The 24846-nt window shown below is 43.3% G+C and overlaps 4 protein-coding genes across 10 annotated transcripts; 2 read left to right on the top strand and 2 right to left on the bottom strand.

The window, feature by feature from the left end:
* The first annotated feature begins 973 nt into the window (after positions 1–973).
* On the top strand, positions 974–10895 carry LOC6737222 (proteoglycan 4). 3 transcript variants are annotated; one of them, XR_005544043.2, is made up of 10 exons: positions 974–1114; positions 1563–1695; positions 6395–6467; positions 6646–6842; positions 6908–7002; positions 7262–7376; positions 7662–7795; positions 8080–9382; positions 9972–10178; positions 10247–10895. XR_005544043.2 is itself a non-coding variant. In XM_039293884.2 (9 exons), exons 3-8 carry the CDS (start codon positions 6428–6430, stop codon positions 10157–10159), a joined length of 2661 nt encoding a protein of 886 aa, XP_039149818.1. In that variant the 5' UTR covers positions 974–1114; positions 1563–1695; positions 6395–6427; the 3' UTR covers positions 10160–10178; positions 10247–10895. The 3 variants fall into 3 exon arrangements, 2 of the variants coding, with proteins under 2 accessions (XP_039149818.1, XP_039149820.1); XM_039293884.2 differs by having other exon boundaries at positions 8080–10178; XM_039293886.2 differs by lacking the exon at positions 1563–1695 and having other exon boundaries at positions 1030–1114; positions 8080–10178.
* On the bottom strand, positions 10695–15021 carry LOC6737221 (helicase POLQ-like). 2 transcript variants are annotated; one of them, XM_016171071.3, is made up of 7 exons: positions 14171–15021; positions 13659–14111; positions 13396–13601; positions 12718–13320; positions 11275–12153; positions 11068–11202; positions 10695–11006 (listed from the first exon to the last, which is right to left on the bottom strand). In XM_016171071.3, the coding sequence occupies exons 1-7, from the start codon at positions 14967–14969 to the stop codon at positions 10923–10925; spliced, it is 3159 nt and encodes a 1052-aa protein (XP_016030926.1). In that variant the 5' UTR covers positions 14970–15021; the 3' UTR covers positions 10695–10922. The 2 variants fall into 2 exon arrangements, with proteins under 2 accessions (XP_016030926.1, XP_044778961.1); XM_044923026.1 differs by lacking the exons at positions 10695–11006; positions 11068–11202; positions 11275–12153 and adding an exon at positions 12173–12454.
* LOC6737220 (helicase SEN1) lies at positions 12390–21362 on the top strand. Of its 4 annotated transcripts, XM_016169972.3 has the most exons (9): positions 15233–15476; positions 15533–15768; positions 15830–16144; positions 16199–16898; positions 16973–18737; positions 18803–18939; positions 18995–19096; positions 19170–20791; positions 20854–21362. In XM_016169972.3, exons 2-9 carry the CDS (start codon positions 15586–15588, stop codon positions 20989–20991), a joined length of 4962 nt encoding a protein of 1653 aa, XP_016030922.1. In that variant the 5' UTR covers positions 15233–15476; positions 15533–15585; the 3' UTR covers positions 20992–21362. The 4 variants fall into 4 exon arrangements, with proteins under 4 accessions (XP_044778960.1, XP_016030922.1, XP_016030923.1 ...); XM_044923025.1 differs by lacking the exon at positions 15233–15476 and adding an exon at positions 12390–12539 and having other exon boundaries at positions 15681–15768; positions 15830–16898; XM_016169973.3 differs by having other exon boundaries at positions 15552–15768; positions 15830–16898.
* Positions 21101–24799, bottom strand: LOC6737219 (phosphatidate cytidylyltransferase, photoreceptor-specific). The gene is made up of 7 exons (XM_002084023.4): positions 24436–24799; positions 23585–23709; positions 23246–23342; positions 23004–23180; positions 22454–22942; positions 22230–22361; positions 21101–22166 (listed from the first exon to the last, which is right to left on the bottom strand). The coding sequence occupies exons 1-7, from the start codon at positions 24544–24546 to the stop codon at positions 21954–21956; spliced, it is 1344 nt and encodes a 447-aa protein (XP_002084059.1). The 5' UTR covers positions 24547–24799; the 3' UTR covers positions 21101–21953.
* Positions 24800–24846: the final 47 nt, after the last annotated feature.

Raw genomic sequence — 24846 nt, 5'->3', positions numbered from 1 at the left:
TATTGTTACCATTATGTCATTGCGGTCACCACGGTAGTTGAGGAAATGAACGAAGGAAAAGCATTTAGGGCACTAAAAATAAACAATGCACACTGGCATATTAGTTGGCAAATCGATAATGGATTACGATCAATTTATTAAGTAATCTCAAGCGGTGTAAAAGTAAATCAAAAATAACAGCTTGCATTCGGAAGTGCGACTTAAATAATGAAAGTGTAATTTTGTTTTGGCATATATCTCATAAAAAAGTAATTTTTTTAAGCATTGAACTATTTTTGCTTTATATTATAAGTTGTAATATATTGTATGTATTTTTTATTAATAAACTTCAAATTTCTCATTTCTCTTATTATGCAAATCCAATATCATTACTATAAATATACTCTATAGAATACTTTCTTATTTTTTGTATACATGTCATTCCTGTTGGTCTTATAACTTTTGAATTAAATTCTCCACCAACTGCTCCCATAAACCCATTTTAATTTCTGTTACATTTGTTCAATATTTTGCAAGAAATCACATGGAGAAAAAGGTCTGACAAATCTTAATCAATAAACCTGTTGAGCCCGATTATCGGGCAGCCGCCAAGTGAGCAGCACGCTCCAAAAGCAGAGCAAAGTCAGCAAAGACAGTAAAGCCAAAAGCAAAGACACAGGCAAAGGCAAAGTGTTAAGGGTAAACACAAATGCAAAGACAATCCGATTGCAGAATGTTGGCAGAGGAAAATGAACAAAGTCAGAGACGGCGGCGATCAAAGCTCGGCTTAGAGAGCCAGCTGTACGGCTCTCCAACTAGCTCCACTCCGCTCCGGATTTCTTGTGGTGCCTTTGGGCTCTTGGCTCTTGGATCTCGGCTCTCGACTCTCCAACATTCGGTGACAACGTGCTGCGCATGCGCAAAGTCGGCATCGAAGCGGCAATAAACCCGTTTTCAGCGGCGCAGACGGACCAAAATTAGCGAGCGATGAGCTTTCGACGGAAAAGCAAAGGCAAACGCAAAGCCAGCCGAATTCCCATTTTTATGCCAACTCCAAGTTGGCCAATACGATCTGCAATTTCAGTCTGCAAGCGGTCAGCCAGGTGAACGGCAGCCAGCACAGCCTGGTCTCTAAGTAAGTGGGCGTGACCAATCGTATATCCATATAAACACACTATATACACACGGGTGTCGTTGTGCGTGAGAGAGTTGGGAAAATTATATAAAATCAAGTGAACGAATCCTATGCAAAATGCCCATATAAAATGTTACAAATCACCTATAGTGTTTCAAATCAAATATAGTGCATAAAATCGCTGAAACTTAATCGCTTATGGTTCGATTCGAACAGAGATAACCGCAAAGGCAGTTACAAAATCAGTCAAAAAACAATAAAAATTTCCACAAGTGCACTAACACAAGCCCAGGCTCAATCACACACACAAGGAAAACTGCAACACTAACACAAGTGCAGCATAGAAAAAAAAACATAAATGCCTTTTGCCTTTGTGTGATTTTGCGTGCGTTTGCGTCTGTGTGAGTGCCAACTTTTATGGGGCTACAATTTTTATTGTTCATTTAAGAAACGCGTTAAACTCAAACAAATCAGCTGGAAACATTTGGAAAACAGTCAGCACGAGCATTGAAAACCAATGCAATAACATTACACCCTTTTTGTGGATTACACTCAACAAATTTTGGATCGACTGAAAAGAGGTGAGTTTGAAAATTTGCATTCGCTTGCTAGAGGGCTCTGCAGAGCTTATCCGCAAGTCAAACACCTCGAGGGCCCCAAAACACCCATTTGAACACCCTTCCTGCTGCACTGAAAGAAAAATTCCGATATTTCCTGAATTTTTTTATATGTAGGTATTCAACAAATTAGATGTTTTATGCGAACAAGTGGCTTCAATTGTTAGGATTTCGCTTGCTGCAGATTAGGATAATTGAGTTTGTAGAATCAGATAAGCTAATGGAACAAATACTTGTTTATATATTTAAGATTATTTATTTAGCTTACAACAATCTTATTTCTTTCTGTGCTGCAAAATTTACCAACTCTCATGGCCAAAAAGGCGTTTTGCCAACACAAAAGTACAAAAATGATCTCAGGCGTTGCTAATTATTTCTCTGCGCCTTGTACATTGTTAGATGCTCCCCCCTCTTTCAGACCCTCCCCCCACCCCCACCGAACTCTTTTGGCCACAAAAGATACACGTATAAGCCGCCTGAAATTTGCAGTTACCATTTATATTGGTGTTTGTGTGAGGAGGTGCTCGAATGGTTTGCGCATCTTCGCGGAGCAACAACAACCACAACAATCACATCGAACATGGCCAACATAACTGAGCCAAGATTTTACTTTCATCATCAGCAGCAGCAGCAACAAAAACTACAAATAACACACAGCAGCCACAAGCAGCGAATGAAATTTTGAAATTTTACTTTCATCCAGTTATTTGGCGCTTTTCACTCTCCATTTCTTCGCCTTTGCAGTCTTCTACCGCTCACAGTTTTCCACAATTAAGAAACTCGGCAATTAGCATTGCCTATTTGTAGAAGTTAAATAATACTTTGGGAACTGAACTCTTGGCCATGTTAGGGTCAGAGTGAAAAGTTGGCCAACCGGAATGAGCGATTAAACCTATTTGACGCAGAGCTTTAGTAAATGCATAAAAAACCAAACGCAACTAAAAAATAAAAACAAACACAAATTGATTTTGATTTGTGTGGGGCAGAGAAAAAAAAATGGAAAATCTGTTTTCACTTGCTGCATGAAGATGCTGTGCAAAAAGGCGAGGAAAAGCCGAGAAAAGCTCCTAATGGGGCCCATGTTGATCACAGATTTGGGTTATAGATAAAAGTAATAATAATAAAAAGTAATTAGCTGCAGCAGGAAATTTACTCGAAAAGGTAACTAACAAATTGTCAAAGCGGCAAGTAATATACAAAACAAACAAATGCATTTAATGAGCGTTAATCCACAAATGATCAACAAATACAAGTAAAATCAAGACTCTCTTAGATTTTTTTAGTGATTCAGTTCTAGGAACTGCTTAAACTTTAAACAATTCAGATATTTCTCAACAAAACACAACGCTTCTCAGAATTGTTTTTATGCCATTCATATTGTTTCAATCAATTTAAGTCAGTTGAATGCCATGAATATAAAGTATTTCAAAAACCTTCTTAGGAATACAATAAAAATATTGAATGCTTCCGTTAGTCATAGTCGAAGCAAATTATAATTAACACAATTTATGCTCCGTTGCTTCTAATTAACTCTTTAAGAATGAGCTTCCCCTTCCTGTGAACTAGTAACCCAGACCAAAGCATTAATAATTCATAAAACTAAACGGCAATTAAAGACATTGCAATCGTTAAAGCCAAGTGAGCCGTAAAACGATTCACACATATTCGAAATTTTTCAAAAACCTTTCGGTGCCATTCAGTGCCATCTAAAAAAAAAAAACCGATAAATTTTTGAAGTCTGCACTGCACCAAAAAGCCATCGAAAAAAGGCGACCTTGAAAGTGCCCAAGAGCCGAGCTCTCATAACATCCTATAAAGATGCTAATTTCTTATGACAACCCGCAACTTGTATTGGCCAGCTGGCAACTGGCTAAGAGAGCTGATGGCAGACTGAGGCTGAGAAAAAAAAAGCAAAAAACTTGTCACCGACTTCTGTTTCTATCGTGCAACCGGATTGCGATCATTCGGGTTATAAATTTCGATCCACAAAACTCGTTGTTGACGTCGAAGAAATTTATTAGCAAAATATGCACGCATTAAGTTGTAAACGAAAACGAGAGTTTGCCTCCAGACGCTTTTGCTTACGGCCATGATGCATCTAACAACAAGGCAATCAAATTAAATTATAAAACTTAAATTTAATTGCTCATTGTGTCTGCGTGGAGGGAAACATTCGAGGTTTTTGATTCTAGGCGCCTTTTATTGTTTTCGAACACGAAAAAAACCAAAAAAACCATTTAAAGTCGTAGAATCTCCGAACAGATGGAAAAATTTGCAAAGTTTCAAGGAAAATGTCGACGTCGGTTTTTGCCATTATGATGGGCATTTCATGCAAATGTTCTATTAAAAATCGAATACATTTTATGAAAAAAGCCCAACACAGGCAAATTAAATACAAATTTCCTAAACCAGATCTGGATTTTTTTTTATTGTTTCCGTTTAAGCTTGTTATTTCTCTGCAGTCAAAAGATTCATCAATTAGTTCCGAAACAAAGGCAGCTACAAAAATAATAACAACTCACCGGTATTTGTCATCGTGCTTAGCCTTGAATTTGAACTTGGCCAAGACAATCAGACCAGCTGCTAGGCATCGACTCTTCGAGACATCATTTATTGTCTCGCCCCTCCGATTTCTCCGTGGGCTGTAAAAGATTAGACGACTGAAATTAATAAGTTAATATTTCATTAACGAACAATGTGCTGCACTAAATGCGAAATTATGTGTCTACAAAGAAACAGAGCCATAAATTCATTTAGTTTATCACAGGGCAATTTATCACCGATGCCCAAAGACACCTGTTCACTGATATTTTGGTCAATAAATGAAAAAAAATGGGAAAAGGTGAACAGAAGTTGATGGATGTGTAGGCCTGATGGTGAACCTGGCACTATGTTTGCCTACTTTGGTCAGATTTAGAAACAAGCAGAGATTTGAAACAGGCAAAGATTCTATGCCAAAAACAACAGATTGTTTACCATTTAATATTTAGTCTGCTACTAAAACCACAAGGCCAGATTAAACAATTAAACAAAGCACATAACGCCCACAGAAAAATCTGAAAGTACAATCCACATCATTTGTGCACTGCTCAAGAACCCTTTGACATTTCGATTGGGGCATTTATTGACTCATTCGTTTCCATCGAAGTTGTTATCTCTGTCAAAAGCAAAACCATTATCATATTTAGTCAGATATTTATCTCCGCACTCGGCCCACACAGTCGGGCAAAATGTCAAAAAGTGCAAACCAGCTGAGAGACACAAACAGACTGGCAAACAGTCAATAAGCCGAAAGCCAGGCCGAAAGACATCAAATCCAATCAAATCTCCACTTAAAATGCACGACACACTTTTTGGTTAAACAACAGCACCAAAACAGGGTGTGATCGGCAAAATCTTTTAGCTTATGGCCACTAAAATTTAGTAGAAAAATTGTGCCATGCAGAAGGGTGGAGAAGGAGGAGTAGGAGCCTCATAATGCCCATCAAGTATACGCCCCGCGTGCGAGTCCAAGGAAACTTCGCTCGAACAATGCACAATAAAAACGCTTTTTTTGGAAGATACAAATTGCATTCAACTGCCAAATTACAATGCTCCAATGATCTTTTCCAAAAGCCAACGCTTTGCATTTAGTTACTCGGAGAAAAAACGCATTGGAAATGAAAGTATCAATTCCCCTCGCTCGCTTTTCAATTTGTTATAGTTATGCCTTGTTTATTATGTGGTCGGGGTATTTATTTATTTACTTGCCATTGCGCTGACCACCACCCTTTCAATTTCGCCCAGTCAGCCAATCGCTCTCCTTACGTAAGCCAAAACCCAACGAAGTGACATTGAAGGCGACCAAACCTAATTATGCAATTATTCGACACCCGAGTCGGAAATCGGAAAGTGAAGCTGATCACAGTGCGCACAATAAGTGTGTGCGCAAAATTTGCAGTTGAGGCATTATTTAATTGGTCGTTTTGTGGAGAAAAGGAGCCGCACTTAGACGGTGAATCATGAGTTTTGCAATACCATTTCATTATAAACTATTATTCATGAAATACCAATAAATAAATATAGATAAAACAAGGAGATATTTGGCATACATTAAATTCTATCCATTGCTTAACTAGCATCAAATAATATTAGTAAAAGCTTTAGATACCTCAAATGCACATATGCCTCGGCTAAAACTTATATTTTCAATTGTATCTAAATTTTTCTTCAAAAGATTTTAAAATTCTTGCCACTCTCTCGTGAAATTTCACTACTTTTCTCGAACCAAAACTGTTGGAAAACAAAATCGAAAAGCTAACCAAATACAAAAGTTCAGCCAAGAACACTTTCTACAACCAATTCGGGATGGAATGCATTTCTGCATGAGGTGGTTCCCTTCTCAATATAGAATCGACTCTTCCCGACTTGAATGACAAAGTTTTGAAAGTAGCGTTAATCATGGGACGTGATTTGAATGTCAAGATTATATTAAATCCAGAACTCTCGAGCTTACAACTCAATTTGAAACCATACAAGTAGAAGAATGTCGTGATTTCTTTTATTTTCTGTTAGCTTTAGAAGCGTTCAACGACTTCGAGAGAACATAAATCTTACGCCGAGTTGTGTGGGTGTGTCCGAAACTCAGAAATATACATAATATTATGTACATTTTTCATTTCAGTTACCAAACAAGCAGAGAACTGAAGTCTTCAAGATGGAAAAAGCCAAAGGCTGGCTGTTAATGACAGCAACAGGTGAGTTAAATCGATTTCGATCGGATCGGATCGAAGGACACTCGACTCAACGCAAAAAACCACTTAATCTTGTGGTTCGAACCGGACCATGACATAATACCAATCCTTGATGTGTTATGCAATTTGGGCCAACTGTGAAGTATTAATTAATTTCAATTTCGTTTCCCTTTCGATGCAGTGCTGCTGCTGCTGAGCCTGTTGGCCTCCACAGATGCCGCCCTGCCCTTCAAGAAGGTGTCCATTGCCAAGACACCCGCCTCAACGAGCAGCACCACCAGCACCACCAGCACCACGACGGAAGCGCCGGCCGTCGAGGAGGAGGAAGTGGAGGAGGAGCAGCCAGTGCCCACCGCTGATGGTGGCGATAATAGCAAGGTGACAAGCTTGGTTTCTGGAAAGGAATTGCCTCAGCCACTGACTTTTAACCTGATATTTTTCAGTCGGACAATGGCACTCTGTCGAAGAACTCCAAGCTGACTGGCATCCCGCAGATCGACTACATCTGGGATCCCAATTTGCCCAGGGAACTGAGAGGGTATGATATTTGAGCATATGCATATTTTGTAAATACTGAGGTTGATCAGGCAAATATCTACAACTTTTACTATAATACAAGTTAATGATGGTTGTTTAAGAGCCTCTTTCAGTCAAATAATTATTAAAAAATATTTAGAAAGGGAAAATCTGCTGTATTTAAACCTTTTATTACTATGAGATTGTCTTAGCTTAGGTATTTTGTAGATACAAATCAACCATCAACGTACTTAGAGTATCCTTTCTATCTTTCTGCACAGCTACAACCTGTCGACTTATCCCTTTCTGTCCACTGTGCCGCCCATGGACGAGATTCACTTCAAGTGCGAGGGGCTGCACGACGGCTTCTATGCCTCCATCGAGTACAAGTGTCAGGTGAGCTTGCCGGCATGACCTTGTCTGGGCAACAACGACGTAACATAATTGGTCATCATGCCTAGACAAACCGAGCACAAGCCAAGCGCAACCCAACCCAACCCAATCCCTCTGTGCCTGGCCAGCAATTTCTCTTTTTCAACTGGCGACGTGACGCCAAAAACTAAAACTTGTTTGCGCCTCGATCTTGACCTCAAAAGCGGGCAAGAAGAAGCGCTAAACGATGGCTAACAGAGCGAATTAGTTATGGCCAAATGTGATTAACCAGAGTTGGACTCGTTGCAGATCTATCACCACTGCGTCTATGGCATAAGACACGACTTTCTGTGCGCCAACTTCACGGCCTTCGACCAGCGCACCTTCATCTGCCACTTTGCATCCGATGTGGACTGCGAGGGATCCCAGAAGTACTGGAACAGGTGAGACCTCCGCAGGGGAATACCCCTTAACCAGTCAAAACTATAAACACTTTTGCTGCTTTGAACATCTGAATACGATAATATCTTAATTATCTCAATTTGGAGTGAAGACACATTGTTCATAATAAAAATAAATGAATATAAACAAATATAGTGTTAGATTATTGTAAATAATGACTAAATTAATTTCAAGTAATCTGAAATGGGAATCTCTTTCAAGCTTATATGAATAATTTGAATAGTAATAGTTATATTCAATGCTAACCATTTCCATCTTTCTGCAGAAACGATGAACTCTATATGGCCACCACTACCACGTCGACAAGTACCACAACTACGCCAGCGCCACCCACTCAGCCTCCTGCACCTCGTCGTCGCCCTCAGAGACCACAGCGTCCGCTGAGACGACCCTACAATCGCAGACCCATCGATGACTACTACTACGAGGATCAGGATCAGTACGAGGATGATTACTACGAGGAGCGTCCCGTGCGACGGCCCAAGCCAAGACCACGTCAAAGGAAGCCCCAAGTGGAGCCGGAGTACGATGATGAGTACGATGACAAGCGGGCGGAGGCAAAGAAACCCATCAGGCGCAATAGGAATCGTTACCGCGATGAGGAGGAGGCACTGGAGGAGGACTATGACGAGCGGCCAAGTAAAAGACCAAGAGGAAAACCCACTGCAGGAACGGCGGGTCGAAAGATATCTCCCAGGAAACCAGGTCGAGTGGAGGAACGGCGCAGCTTCAACGAAGATCGTCCGTTGGGAAGGAGACGTAGTGAAAAGGATAGGACAACTCCATCATCTGCTCTGGACGACCTGGATGAATATGAAAAACCCTATAACGGTGCAGATCAGGTGGAGGCCGCTGAGGAGCAAACGCCCCAAAAGGTGAAGACTACTCCGAAGCCATTGACAGAATTTATTACTCCGAAGGCGGCAGCCGCTTCCGTTTATGCTCGTCCACGAGCTCCACCAAGGATTGCGCGACCTGTTCCCATAAATGAGAAGAAGAAGTTCTCCTATCCAGTGCAAAAGATCACGGCCACCACACAGGCACCATCCAATAGTGCCCAAGAGGAGGAGGACTATCCTGAAGAGCAGGTGGAGGAGGACTACGAACAGCCTCCAGTTAGAAGCACTCCCCGCAGACGTACGCCAGCATCTCGAGCTGAGCAAAAGCCCACCAGAACCACTTTGCGAAAACCAGTAACAGACAAAAAGCCCGTCGATGAGGAGTATGATGAGCCGGCGGAGCCAGAACCTCTGCGGAAGCGCAAGCGTCCCTTGGCTCCCAGGTCCCGTGTCCCAGCAGCAGATGTGGACTTCGAGGATGAGGAGTACGAGGAGAGCCCAGCGCCCGTTTCCACAGCAGCTCCCTTGAGAAACCAGAGACTGAGAGCCAAGACAACTACCCGGAAGCCCACAGCGCCACCACGTCCACGCAAACCAATCGTAGAGGAGGAAGAGGAGCTGGAGCATCCAGTGGAAGCCGTCGAGGAGGAAGCACCTGCACCCAGATCGCGAGCAAATTCATTGAGCGGGCGAAACGGTGGCGCTGGTTTTTCCCAGCGCCCTTCATCGGTACGTGTGGTCAAGAGACCTTTCCTGCCCTCCAGGGGCGGCAGTCCATATCTGCCCCGTGGCCTTCAGCCGGTGGGTGTGGCCTTAAAACCACTACCAACCACCGATAGCACGCCCATCGACATGGGTTCCACCATTTCGGGAGTGCGTCTGCTCGAGCATGGGGCTCCTCTGTTGAGGGGTAATCCTGATAGCGGTGAAGATGACGGGGAGGACGCTCCTCCATCGCCCAGTCCACCCAGAACGACTCTCCCGCCTCGCAGTGCTCTGCCCGCCACGCCTAAGCGTGTGGAACCGCAGCGACCAAAACTGAATCTCGACGAGCTCTACGAGAACGACTACGATGTGACATTGAACGATGCGCTTGATCCCACGCTGAAACCGCTCTCGCCCCAGCATCCGCATCCTCATTCGCATCAGCTTCCATACCAGCAGCAGCAGCAGCAATCGCAGCGGCAATATGCTACCGCCTATAATCCATTTGCCTATCAGCCAGCGTATCAATCACCAACATCCGCTTCAGCATCCGCACCTGCATCCGCATCGCAAGCAGCGAGCTATCATAGTGATTCCTATTTCTCGTCGACAGATATACGCAGGCGGGCTATTGTCCCGGCGCAAACCGCGCGTCCACATCGACTCGAATACGCTGCTGCCGGAGGAGCAGCCGGCGGACCTTCCAGCGGAGGAGCCGTCTCCGGGTCGGGAGTGAGCCGGAGCCACCAGCCGCTGGGCGGACGGATTGCCCAGCATTTCTACGACGACTTTGCCTACTGAAAAGTTCGCTTGTAATAAGGTGCGTTTTTAGTTTGATGACATAGCATAGCATATGTAGTAAAATTGTGTCATATCTTTCGATTTCAGTTTCTTCAGCTGTAAATAAGTTTCCCCAACACAAGGAGAGTTCCCATTTGGTGCACGGCTCCAACTTCTTAAACAAATCTGTCTCTACCTTAGTCGTTTAGCCGCACAAAACGTACTCGTAATTCGAAATGGTTCGGGACATATGAAGCAATAGCCGCCGAAAAACAACATAACCGATGACAACCTACAGCAATCATTTATCAGAGAATTTTTTGGGTACATTCTGCAGAAAGCTTTTTCCAAATTCACCTTCGATCGATTATGCTATTTTTGCTGTATGAGCTATATATGTCCGGAACCCCCCCTACTTATATATACGTTGTATAATACTCAAATGTCGTGATAGTAGCAGCTTGCGAATTTGTCTGCTAGCTCGTATCTAGTAGTTTATAAAAATAACTCCCTCCTACTTGATAAAATATCCAGCAGTACAGAACAATAAGGAAAATATGCATTGATGTCCCTTATTTACATATAGAATGAAAAATACCTAATGTTTTAATTTAAAACTGCAATTTGCATACAAATTGTGTATAATATTTAAGCTTCGTCGGAGATCGTGTTCGTTGTAGAGAACCCAGATGCAAGACTTAAGTCGGAGTGCATAACAATCAAAACAAAAACTGAAATAAATTAAAAACCCACTTAAGCTGCTCTTTTTACTTGTGTTGTCCTGCTAATTTTTATCAGACGTTTTTAAACAGTCCTTCAGGTTCTCCGTTTCCTCTTCCAAATGGTCGAGCTTTTTCATTAAAATGATCTAGAAAGAATTCCGTATTAGCTTATCAAATGGTTCACAGAATCAAAAAAACAACGTATACCTTTGCTGCCGAGACGATTTCCGTGGCCACTCTAAGAGGCATGTGCTCTAGGCATTGGACTAACTGCGACGGCCGCACTCTGGCTATATCCCCAATGGTTTGAAAACCTGCAGCGTACAGCTGCCTGGCGCGATTCTGGAAGAGTAAAGCAATTTGGAATAGTCATATCTAGTTTTCTGTTAGGGACCAGATTATTTTGGCACTCACAATCTTAACCGCTGGCAGTTCCATTAGCGGCTCCAGCTCGAATGTGCCGCATCGATCCATTTTGTGCAGGATCCGCTCAAACAATGGTTTATAGCACCAGAACTCCTCCAGTTCCTCGCACAGGCGAACAATGGCACTCGCGGCTGCTGTGGATTGGCTGATCAGATGCTGCAGAGTTCCCCGCTCCACGTTGTACTTGCTGGCCACAGAGGGAATCGGCAGGAGATTCAGTATATCCGCCAGAATAAGCACCTTGTACATTCGATTCAGCTGCAGGGACAATGGACCCTGAACCGACTGCGTCTTAAAAAGCCTAGCTGCATGTGCCTCTGTAAATCCAAGTTGTTTGAACATTGCCTGCGAGTCCAGTGGCAGCGAGGTGTAAACTCCAAACAAAATGCTGGCATCTGCCGGAAACAACTCGTCTCCTCTTTCGTTCGTGTTAAAGCACACGACAAGGTACAGTAGGTGCAAGTAGTTGGTCAGAATGAGCTGCTGCTGGGCCTGCTTTAGCTCCTTGTGAATGGCATTTGCACGCTTGTAGTCAATGCCCGCCTTGAAGGCAGCTCTTCCAATATTGGTCAGCTTAAATGTCGTCGACTGTCCAATGAGCAAACGTCGATCGCCAGCGGGCCTATTGGCCTGACTAACATCCTGCGATGTTATAATATCCGAGGAATTAATCTTAGATTTGGCTTGCGGTTCGGCAAGCTGCAGCACTTTATTTTTGAACATCTCTCGGAGAATACGAAGGACGATCTCGTCCACGGCCACCTCCAGGGATTTGGCCTGCACAGACAACAGCGTGCTGTTAACCAGCCGATTCAAGTCTCGACGACATTCTGCTAAATTCAAGCCAACCACGCTTAGAATTAGCGACTAGGAAAAACAATTTAAATTGCTTTTAAGCATATCGTAATTATGATTATTCCAATAAAAGCATATTAAAATAGAATAGAAAATTAAGCTTAAAAGATAGAACTACCGTTTGTCCCATTAGTGCCAACTTGAAGAAAAATTTCAAATCTACATATATAAAAGGGATCATCTCAATTAAAAGCACATTTTGCAATAATGTAGGATGTGGCATAATTTGGTAGTTAGGGAGCGGTCACTTTGGTCGGAAAATGTAAAGGTAACACTTTTCATTTCCCTTATTCAGTCTTCAAACAGATTTCGCCTAGAAAACAAGTGACAGCAAGGAAACTAAAAATCAGCGATTTTCAAAAAATAATTGAAATTCAAGAAAAGATCCATCGATATAAGTAAGTAAAAAAGAATAGTAAATAAAACAAGAGAATATCGCGAAATTTATACGTTTAAACGGACGATAAAATGAAAAAACTGTGTTTTAACAAAATTAATATTTTCTTTTTCATCAAGGTCGCGTCAAAAAATGCCTAATCATGCTTTTCACCTTAATTTCGCTTGTTAAAAACTTACTTGCAGTCCAACTGCCTCATTTTGATCCAAGGAACTTAAAGCCTTATCCATGGGCGAGAATAGCATTTGTCCGACCAGCAGATTGTCTTTGCTCTGCGCTATCAGGATACTCTCGCCAGCTTCACCCAATCCGGCGCGACCTGCTCGTCCCACCATTTGCTTATACTTGCACAAAGTCAGAAATTCCTGGCCCACATAAGGAGCACGTATGATTACCCGCTTGGCTGGTAGGTTGACCCCTGCAGCCAAAGTGGAGGTGCAGCAAATGACTGTGACGACTCCAAATCTATAGGCAGTCTCAATGTACTTCCTCTCATCGGTTGTCAAGCCCGAATGATGATAGGCTATCCCGTAGGGTAGGGTTTTCGCCAACACCGGGCTGAGAATGCCGCACATCTTGTCCAGAGCATCCATTAGATCCAGCTTCTCGCTACGGCGATGCTCGAAAAATTTATGCTTTGGCACAATGCGACTAAGAAGTAGCGCCACGTTCTCACAGTTCTTGCGACTAGGACAGAAAACCAGGCAGCAGTGTTCCGGAGCACATTCGCTTATCAAACCAGCCAGATGGTCGGGATCGGCGCGTTTGACGGCTTCACTGTACTGCAAATAGAAATTAGATCAAAATCGAATACTTTCGGCAACATTTTCCAAACGTCTAATTCGAGTATTCCTTACATTGTACTCAACACTGCGACTGGGGACGAATATCTCCTCCAGCGTTTGACCAGCCGAATTAATTTCCAACAAATCGGGGCCACATTTAATGTACTCCTTTAGCTCAACAGGGCGAAAGCCCCTTGTGTATACATCAGCATTCAAAAAAGAGGATATTTCGCTGAGGTTTCCTATTGTGGCACTCATGCCAACAATTTGAATATTGGCTAGAAAGCAAAAATTCCATTAATCTGTACAAAAAGTACCACTAAATATCTACTTACCATTTAGAAACATCACTTTGGTAAGGAAAGCTTCCAAGGTGGCCCCTCTCCCCTTTTCGCCTATTAAATGCAGTTCATCCACCACCACCAGACCTATCTCATGAGGACGCTGTACGTCTATCAGGCTGTCCATTAGAACAGCTCCCTTTTCGATGGAGGCAATGAAGAGACTACGTCTTTTGCGACGCGGTTGAGGCGGACACTTGCCCTTGCCTGCCGTGTACTCCTCCACAATGAAGTCCAGGTCGATTGCAAATGGAGACATGGCGCTCACCTTCTCCTGGACAATCGACACATATGGCAGGATGAACAGCACATTGCGTTCGCAGCAAAGTAATTCACGCAGCATAAGTATTTCGGCCACTAGGGTTTTTCCACCGCTTGTGGGCAGAGCGTAGATCAGATTTTTGCGCTGCCTGATTGCAGGTAGATTCAGGCACTCGTTCTGCCATTCTGCGGAATTAAAGGGATCGTAAAGTAAACTTATATTGGTTTTCAATTGGCAGACATACCATAAAGACTTTTGATGCCTTTGTGTTCCAGAATCATCTTTTTGACCTTATCCGGCAGGCCATAGAATTCACCCTTGCTGGGAAACTTGTCTATAACTTGGTTATTCTTCTCGAAGTCCGCAAAAGCCTGCGTCTCCCAATTGACTGGATCTAGGAGGGATTGGTTCTTCAGCTCCTCGCAGGTCACATACTGCGTGCCCTGCACTAGGCCCTCTATCACAGACTTTGAAATGAAAGACATGGAGTCGTCTTTAGGGTCAGCCAGTAGCTTCTCTGGTGTCTTGGGCTTCTTAAAGGTCATTGCGTCCAAGAAGAGTTGTGTGTTTTGAACCATGGGCTCACTAAAATCATCGGCGCCATGGAATATATCCTCCATTTCGGCAATACTCAGATCGTACAGGTTGATTTTCTTAAACAGCTCGTTGGCGTTTTCCTCGTCCGCCAGGTCGATTTGGTGGTTATCAGTTGGTGCACTGGTTTCATCCGGTTTAGAGGCACTGTTGGGTAGAACAGTCTGTGCACTTTGAAAGGATGTGTCCGCAAAGAGACCCAGTTCATCATCCGACCCACTTTGCGTCATCTTTTTGGTACTTGTGTTTGCTTGCGTGCCAAAGAGCTCGTCCTTTCCTCCTCCGTCCAACAAATCCTCCAGATGCGCATTGGAAAAGAAGCTGTCGTCGTCTTCGCCCTCCGGCCAAAAGAGGTTTTCGGTGCACTGACGCTTCGCATGGCTTCCGCTTGTTGATTCCTCGCTTAAATCCAAATTTCTTTTTTTACACAAATTATACTTATTTGCCATTTGGCGCGAAATAGTGTGAACGTCGCGTGAAAATGAAATAAAACTCAGGCCAGGGCTAAGCCAAGTCTACAACCGGGGTCGTGTCTCAACTTAAGTGTTGTTAAAGTCGTATCCCCCAACGATCGTTTGTTTTATTTATAAATATAACATTCTCGGTTTACAAATTTATTGTTTTCGTGTTCCCAATTATATATGCAAGCCTAGCAAAAGTTTACGAGCTACGCTAACAAAATAAATACGACCGGCTTAAATGGTCTTTACCGTTGCACTCCCCTAATTCGCTTTACAGCACTGCCATTTCTTGTTTACCGCTGACCAAAGAAGTGCGTCTTGTTGCGAGTAATTAATACGTTTTTTGAATACCAAAACACCTTTGCTGTTTAAAAACTAAAATGAAATACTTACGTTTTTAAAGTGTTAATGTCTTATTACGGAAATTTCGCTCTGTGGGAAATGCAACAATCAATGCAGTATTTCACAACCACTTCCTAGATTATTGTTGTTATTGTAAGTGTATGAGCGTTCGCGCACATTCAATGTTCTTTTTCACTCAAAGTCAGCAGTTTTCACAATTTCCTTTAGTTGAGTACGGAGTGTAACGGAACGGTTGTTCAGGATGAGCGGCGTGTGGTATCTAGAACATGTGACCACTGGCGCACGCCTCATCCTGCACAACGGCACTAATTCGGTTGGTCGCCACTCGCGTTGCAGGATAATCTTGGGTGGACAGTACCAATTTGTGTCCCGGGAGCACGCCAATATCATCGTAAGCGAAAAGGGCGTAGAGGTCCAGTCTCTGGTAGGTTATCACAGCTCACCTAATAAGTAGATGCCTGTAATCCTTTATGCTTTTACCACAGAACCCCCTGAATGGGCTCTTCATCAATGGAGGCAAGTTGGGCGACAAGATCAACCGTCTGGCAGTAGCTGAGGGCTCCACAATCAGCCTAGGAGTCACGGGAGTCAACCTAAATGAAATTACTGGCATACATGCTGTATTCATCCTAAAGAAGAAGGAGCCGGCAGTCGAGGAAATCGTTCTCTCGTCGGACGAAGACGATACAACACCACTGCCCGCCGTGCGATCCCCCACTGTCAATCAGCCCACCGAGTTCAACCTTAAGCAGCAAATACCAAACTTTGGCGGCAAACAGGATCCCGGCCAGGAGAAGGAGGTACTACCTTCGAGTTCTAATTTGCATCTACCAAAACTAACTGAAGTTAAGCAGGAGATTGTAAAGCATACCTCAGAAGAGATACAAAACATATTTGGTGAACCAAGTGACGCTATTCTGAATTCTGTATTGGAACTAAATCCATATCTGTACAACAAGTTAACCAACAAGACCGCGAGCAATGAAATAGCCCGCAAAAAAATACACGACGGCGACTGTATAGAACTAGACACGGATCCGGATAAGAGGAGCATTTCGGAGGCGCAGGAAAACGAAGAGCCTTTGGCAGAGCAGGAAATAGACGACGAGGAAGAATACGACGAGAGTTTCGCCATGTCTCAGGCAGTGATCAGGGAAATGAAAGCCGAAATGCACGTAAGTGATGGCGAAGAAGACTTCTTGCTGACCAATGGCATGGGGAATTTGGCTGAAGGTTCTCCATCGAACCAAGCTTACGACGACATCGTCTACATCAGCGATTCCGATGACGAGGAGCTGTACGATAAGGTGGCGGATTGGTCAAAGCTGCTGAGCCAAAAGGTGGTACCAGACGTCATGGAAATGTCGCAGACCTATCCGGTAGAGAATGAACAGGAAGATTCAGACTCAGACCTAGACAATGGAGCGAAAAAAACAAAAAGGACGCTGCGCATCTTATCCTCCAGTGACGACGACTCTGCAGACGAAGATCAAACAAAACAAAAGGGATGCCGTTCCAAATCGAAATCTCTACACGACCATGTTGTGCGGCAGGGTAAGTATACAAATAAATTAGCCATTATTAATATGACTAGTAACAATATTTGCATTGTTTTATCTTTGAAACAGCCGACAGCACGACTCCGGATCCTCCAGCTGTTCGTAAATTATCCGTCCCATCCAAAAAAGACAATGCTGCAGGCAAAGTCAGTTCCACTGCTGATGTCGAAAAGAGAGAAAGAGCTAAGCTTAAGTCCTGCTTAAAGAGCCCGACATCAGTAGATGACATGAAAAATATTGCAGATACAAAAAGTTGCTCAGTCCGTCAGTGCCAGCAAACAGTTGCAATCCGAAATGAAATAGCTAATGTCTGCCCGCAAAAAATTGAGACTAACAAATCCCGCAAGCGAAACGTCCACTCGGCCACTTCTCGGGATGAGTTAGCTACCACTTCAAAAGAAATCAAAGATGCTCCTAAAACTAAAATGGAACCTCCTAAAAAAAAGCTGCGAAACCGTTCAAAATCCTGTTATGTGGATAGGCCTGTGGAATTGGATGAACCCAAAACCAAAAATAAAGTGCCTCTTAAGGAGAAATATGAAAGCGTTGATAATAGTCTCGAAGAACTGATAGTAACCCTGGAGGCTCCGGCAATGTTAAAGACACCTACTACATCTAAAACCAAAGATGCTGGAAAAAAAGCAAAGCAGACTCGCGGCAGACGAAAGACAATACACAGCCGGGATGAAATAAGATCCTTAACAGCTGAGGCTGAAGAAAATAAAAAGATTTCACCAGCAGGACAGACCAACGAAGAAATCAATATTCCAACTAAAAGTCCTCTTAAAAGGAGTGCGCGACTGCTCAACCGATCCAAATCGTGTTATATGGATCGACCGGTGATCTCGGAAGCCGCAGATCCTGCCAAAAAGGTGATCAAGGGCGACACTACCGACAACGTTCTAAACTTTGTTGATGTGAGACAGACACGCGGCCCCGCTGTGATTGAGGCTCCATCCTTACCAAAAAATCGCGGTAAGCTACGAGGGGTCTCGGCGGAGGTGAAAGTTAAAGATAGGGTGCTGGATCGCCAGCGTTTCATTGACTATCAAGCCGAAATGAACGCTAAATGGAAGCAGAAACCCAAAGATAAGAAAAAAGAAGACGAAAAGCTAAAAGAGTGCCGCCGCGAAGCCCTCAAGAAGCTGTCTGAAAAACCAAAGGAAAATACTCATAGCTCAACAACCATTAAGAGAAAGAAACCTACAAATGTTCCCACCGTTCAAAACTCCAACCGTGGCGCATTTTTAACAAAAGGAGTGGATGGCCCAGCCCCAAAACTGGCAAAGACGGATAACGCTAAGCCACCGGCAAAGAAACCAGATCCCAAACAACCACCCACTATCAAAACATTCTCACAGCAGCTCCAAGCAGCTGATGAAGCTATTCTTCATCCGCAGCCACAGTGCTCTCGTCCAGTGGAGCGGAAAGAAGCAGAGCTGGCGAGGAATCAGCGCACTTGCAACAAAGTTACCTTTGCCGAAATGGAGCTTTACCATCAAAAAGCCGAAGAATCAAAGAAGCTACAAAAGAAACTCCGTAAGGTCCATTTCAACGATGATGTGAAGGTACACTGCATCGAAAGGGTCAAGGGAGCTAGTTCTAAGGTTCAGGGACGCAAGGAGTGCATAAAGCTCCGCCTCAGCTCCTACCGCGAACGCCGCGAATGGATTCGAAGGGAAAATAAACCAGTGAACGACATACGCCAGCACTCTCGGAGTATCCTAAAGTGGGCTAACCAATGGCTAAAGCATGGCAGCGTAAATGCGGCTTCTGAACAAGATGTCCTAGTGCCCATTCCACAAGAATTCGATAGCTTTAAAAACTATAGAGAGTGAGTTTTTGTTGTTGATAGTCTTCTAGTCTCTACACTATTTAACCCTAAATACATTTTCGCAGGATATTTGTGCCCTTAATGAAGCTGGAGCTGCTTTCCACCATCGAAAGAGACTATAAAATTAACAATAAGAACACTTTTTCGGTCGGCTTAATAAACGTTGATATGCAGGATGGTTGCTACCGTTTGGTTACCAGAGGTAAGCATATTCAATACTTTTTACTACACTTGCTAATTTTCGGACTTTTTTTCAGTCAATAGCAAACCATTCGGAAAATTCGTCCTTTATACCCTTTACTGTTGTGGCATGCTAAACGAGACCTTTGCCAATCTGGTGGAGCTTAAGTGTGTCTCAGGTAAGTCATCAGCATATGTTTAGATAATTGTAGACATCCATCAAATTAAATGCTTTGCTGACCTTTCCTTTAGGCAACGTATTCGACTTAACATTTGAGATCCTGAAAGAAGATATATCCGAGGAGAAGCTCAAAAACATTAGGCAGTTGACTGCACGGCCAGTAGTGGACAGCTTAAGGGTTGAGCTTGGGGCTTTGAGTGCCGTCCACCAGCTCCGTAGCTCCCCGCTCTGCCGCCGCATCTTGAAGCCTACGCAAGCAGTCAATGAGGTTTCACTGCCTAAGCAGCCGTTTACGTTCAAGGGCTGCCACAAGTTAAACGAACACCAGGAGAGCATTGTCCTGCAGACATATCAACGAATTATTGACGACATTCAGCCGAGTCTCACTCTGATCCAGGGTCCCCCCGGGACCGGAAAGTCGAAGGTTATTTCGGAGCTATGTCTGCAGACTATGTACGGCAATGCTGCCAAAACGCTGGACCGCAAAATATTGATTTGCGCACACTCGAATACAGCAGTAGATCATATTGTTGGGCTGCTAGGTTCAGTTTTGCGTGTGATGAACCACGACCAATTCCACCTACTGCGTTTTGGAATGCACGAGAAGATGAGTCCATACTCTCGTCCTTTTTCGTTGGAGGCGCATTTCAGCAGGGCCAAAGAGCAGAAGTTGAAGCGCGTCAGCAAAGAGAATGCGGAAATTCTAAAAAAGCAGCATATTGATCTTAAGGGTGAGATTCAGCAACTGAAGGAGAAAACGAATCTCACGTCCACGTATCTCTTGCAACAGTTGCACCAAAAAGAAAAAAAATTGCAGCTGATAAGTAACCAACTGAGTCCGCCGCTGACGCAGCGCGAGGAGTTTGAAATCTCGCAGATGTGTGTGACCAGGGCGAACATCATCTGCACAACGCTTTCCTCCTGTGTGAAACTGGCAAACTATGTAGATTTCTTTGACATATGCATCGTCGACGAGGCCACACAGTGCACAGAGCCCTGGACTCTACTGCCAATGCGATTTGGATTGACGCATATGGTCTTGGTTGGCGACATGCAGCAACTTCCAGCTGTGGTGCTGTCGAAGAAGGCCATAGACTTTGGCCTTTCTAATTCGATGTTTGATCGGATTCAGCGAAGCCTGCAGACACAGCTTGATAAGCCGGGAAGTTATCAGTTAACGCATACGAAACTATTTAAGCTGAGCATGCAGTATCGCATGCATCCAGAGATCTGTCGATGGCCCAACAAGTATTTCTACGAGGATCAGTTGATAAACGCCGAGTCTACTGCTCGTTTCGCCTCACCGTTCATTCCATACTGCGTTATTAATTTAAAGTACACTCGAGACAGCAATGGCGCCCAAAACAAGAGTATCAGCAATAACGAGGAGGCTGCTTTTGTGGCCAAACTTCTGACAGAAATGGACAAACATATGCCTAGCAAGCGATTTAGCTATGGCATAATTTCGCCATACCAAAACCAGTGTTACGCGCTAAGCCAGGTGATTCCAAGTCACATGAATATCACTCCTCAGACTGTGGACTCGTATCAAGGATTGGAAAAGGATGTGATCATAATTTCAAATGCCAGGACACGCGGCTGTGGCTTTCTAACGAACTATCAGAGACTCAATGTGGCGCTGACCAGACCGCGTCGTTGTCTAGTCATATGTGGCAATTTTGAAGATCTAAAAGTCAGTATCCAGATTTAATTGATTTCAAACATGTTTTTAATTAACTCTTCTTAATTTTGTAGTCTGTGGAAATGTGGCGTAACCTTCTCGATGATGCTCGCAAGAGGAAAGTTTACTTCAATTTGGACCGCGATAATGTGAACGACCTAGAGCGTTCCTTAATCAAAAAGATGATGGTGAATTCTATCAACTTGATTTAGGAACACCACGCTCCCCAATCAGTTAATGAGATTAAAACTGCTTTGTAGATGCTAAGATATCCCAAGTGCCATGGAAGGGAAGAGCTTCCCATATTGTTTAACAAATGACTTTGTTATTTTTATATATATTTAACATAGAGACTGTAAGATTTAATATGGAAATCTTTGTACATTTAGTTCTTTAAAACGCCGACGAATTGCATTTTCGTTCTTAAATGCCGTACAGTATAACAGGATTTCTAAGTAACCGATTATATATCATCTATGTACTTTTTGAGAAAGATTCAGGGGTTGAGGATTATGCACTATGCATGACGTAGTGTATGACCGAATAAATGTAAAGAAATAAATATTGAAATGGTTAAAATCAATAGTTTAACGTCTGCATATTGCACTATAATATATAGAATTACAGCATTACAGGAGTTTTCCTGGTATCTTGATCTCATAATTTCGTCCCTCAGGTATTTAACTAAAATGCGCTTTAATTATGCTAATCTCCAGATTCTGGCGTTGCCTGCCTGTTCATCTCTAAGCTATAGTTATCGTAATTAAATTCACTAACAACACGCACACACACATAGTCGATATTAAATTCATAGTTATTCTGATTACCTTGCCTTGACGCCTTGTCACGAGGTCATTAAAATTAATGGAATCGCTTAACAATACGATTGCACGGTGTAGAGTTCTGCCAAATAAAACAATCGCAATAACTTAATGCAAGAAAATGAAAACTAACTTAGGAATTTAACTAAAATGTAGCAACAAAATCTAACTAAGGACTAAAAACATAACAAAAATTATGCCCGTAATTAACTTAATTTATGTGGCTGCTCAAAGTGCAGGCCCGTTTGCTTACATATATATATCAATGTATATATATAGAAATTTCTGCATTACATATAGAACGTACGACTCAGCAAACGTCTTGTCCGAATCTTACTGGTAACCGATTAAGTTTAGGTTAACATGTCGCCCAAGTTGTCCTTAAGCGACTGATAAATTTGGTATTGTTGATCTGGCTTAAGGTTGTAAATCTGTGTCAGCAGCTTAGCCGGCGATGGAGTTCTGATAAAGCTGGATATATAAACGTTAACGAAGGTCGCCATAAGAAACTGACAATCGAAACGATCCATAATGCCGCCATGTCCGGGTATCATGTCACCAAAGTCCTGCAAACGAGATGGCGTGTTGCGTTAAATTGAAAAGACCTGTGTTCCAAAAAGAGTACTTACCTTAATTTTGAAAGCTCTCTTAAATCCAGAGGCAAAGAAGCCACCAAATGGTCCAATAATGGAACTAAACAGGCTCAGGGAGATCGAGTGCCAGATAAAGGGGTAAAGATTAAGAGTCTTGCCAATGCCAAACTGGAAATGAATAAAATTATCACTGTAGCTTAAAGCACAAAAAATCGGCAACCGATAACATTTTCGCAAGATAGAAATGCATCATCACTTACCAATTTAAGACTGTATTCCTGGGGCGTGAACAAATAGCTTGGCACACAGGACATTGTCATGCGTCCCAGTTCCTCCGAGTACTGTATGGGACAGATAAAGTACTGGTAGTTGCACAGCACGTAGGAGAACAGAATGCCAAAGAGGACGGTGGCGAAGCCACCCCCGATGAAGCCTTCCCAGGTCTTCTTGGGGCTGAGCTTGATGAGGGGAGTGCGCCCAAAGAAGAAACCGAACACGTACGCCATGACATCATTGCACACAATCATCGAAACAGGTACGATGAACCAAATGAGCCCCTCAAATATATTCTGTATGATGAGGTAACTCTGGGTGACGACAATCAGCAGGGATACATGGGTCCAGGCAAACAGACTAAATTGTTTGATGTAATACTTCTTCACCAGTGAGAGCACGAACCAAACGAAGCCGATGATGTACAGGGCGAAGGAAAGGAACCGGTGATAGGTCACCAGGAACTTCAGATATTCCTGTAAATGATATTGCATGTTTACTAGGAGATATAATCAGGTTATTGTATTATTTACTGACCACCCGATTAATTACAACGCCAAAGTAGTCTACCAGATTCTCTCCGTAAAAGAAATAATTTGAAGTGAGCAGGAAATACCAGGAAAGGCTTCGGAACCAGGGCAAGCCATGAATTCGGTAAACCTGGTAGCCGATCGAGATGATCTCCTGGAAGCACTTCACCTGCACCAACAACGTCTGCAAAGAGAAAGTAGGACAATGATTATTTGAAGACTCGTTTAAGCGAATTCCATGAAACCTACCGTGATCATCAAGGCCAGCGGTCCACCATAGATGATCAATGCGAAGCCGCAGATCATAATCCATGTGAAGATTCCGCGAATCACCCAATTCTTCCATCTGTGGAATGCACAAAAAATAATTGTTTGTAATTGTACATATTTACTTTGAATATTTGTTCGCCAACTGTAGACAGCTGTGGATATGGATTATTTTTGGAACGCACTCATACTCATACTGTCGGATTTATAAAATTCGCACTTCAATAAAATATTTTTGAATCATCACTTCCATATCGAGCTTTAGCTATTCATCATGATCTTTAAAGTTCCCAACTACGCATATGGATTCGGTTCACATACCTATCCGGCAGATCCTTGAGGGCCGAGTCCAAAATCTCGGGCGTTTTATCGGTTCCCTGCGGCAGATTCTTGGCCAGTTCGTCGACAAACTTCTCCTCGGGAATCTTCTCTTCCTCTGAGTCCACCTGGCAGGAGAAGGAGCAAGGGAAAGGGGAAATTCAATAATTGATTGCATTGGCTGGGACTGCAAAATAGGTTTCCTATCAGATTCGATACGACCGGAGTGCAGGGTTTAAACACTTTCTATTGGACGACGCCGAGCAAAGTCCATGATACGTGTATGTATGTGCCTATATACCTATAATCAGAATCACTCGTTTATCCAATACACAGGCACATACAATAGAGAGGGGGACCAAGTGGGGAGACAAATTGCGGGCTTTTTTGGTGGCGTGTTTTGTTTGTTGCCAAATCGCTCGGTTGATAAGGAGGCATTATCACCCAGCAAAAACAAAAAAAAAGCCCACGCCAGAAAGGGAGGAGGAAGTCTGGTCATGGTAATGGTTCCGGCTCTGGGTTCTTGGCCCAGTGCTTCCCTAATTGGCGTCGTCCATCTAATTGGATTTGCTGGTCGTAATGGCGCTATATTGCAACACAGCAGGTGGGTGGTTGGGTGGCAGGCAGGCTGGCTGGCTGGTGGTGTGTTTTGTGTTTGTTATTGGATTTTCTCCAGGAGAGAGCTCTCTCTTCTTTCTCCCACCTGCTTGTGCGTCAGAGAATAACAAAAACACATAGCCACACACATTTGTTGGTATACACACATTGGCTTTTCTATGCTCCAAGAATTATGCAAATTGGTATACGGAACAGCTGCCGCTCGGCTGCTCCACATACAAGTCATTGCTACTTACATGGTCCGAGGAGTCGGCGGCGGAGTTGCGCTTATTGGCTGCGTCGGATCCGGAGATGGCCGTGTCCTCCAGTGGCTCATCCTCGCCCTTCCTGCGACGCACTTCGGCCATTATTCGATGTTCTCCAGATCTGTTCACAATGTATTGATTCCTATTGATTCCGCTTGAGCAGTTCTCGTCCGTGTTCCGCTCTCCGCGTTTGCCGTGATCCGTGCTCCGTGATCCGTATGTCCACTTCGTCCGAATTAAAATGCTTTTCTCTATTTCTGATTAGCCCAGCATGTAGTGTGCCCAGCTTGCGCTAAGTGGGCTGGTGGAGCATAAGTGTTGGCAAGTATGCTCACTTGCTGTGAGTTGAGTTTTACAAGTTGACTTTTCGGACAGAAAAAGTTTGATGTCTTTTAAAAAAAC

Source organism: Drosophila simulans, chromosome 3L, assembly GCF_016746395.2.
Source record: "Drosophila simulans strain w501 chromosome 3L, Prin_Dsim_3.1, whole genome shotgun sequence".
Taxonomy (NCBI): Eukaryota; Metazoa; Arthropoda; class Insecta; order Diptera; family Drosophilidae; genus Drosophila; species Drosophila simulans.
The sequence above is the reverse complement of the archived record's forward strand: the minus strand, read 5'-3'. Positions and strand labels throughout refer to the sequence as shown.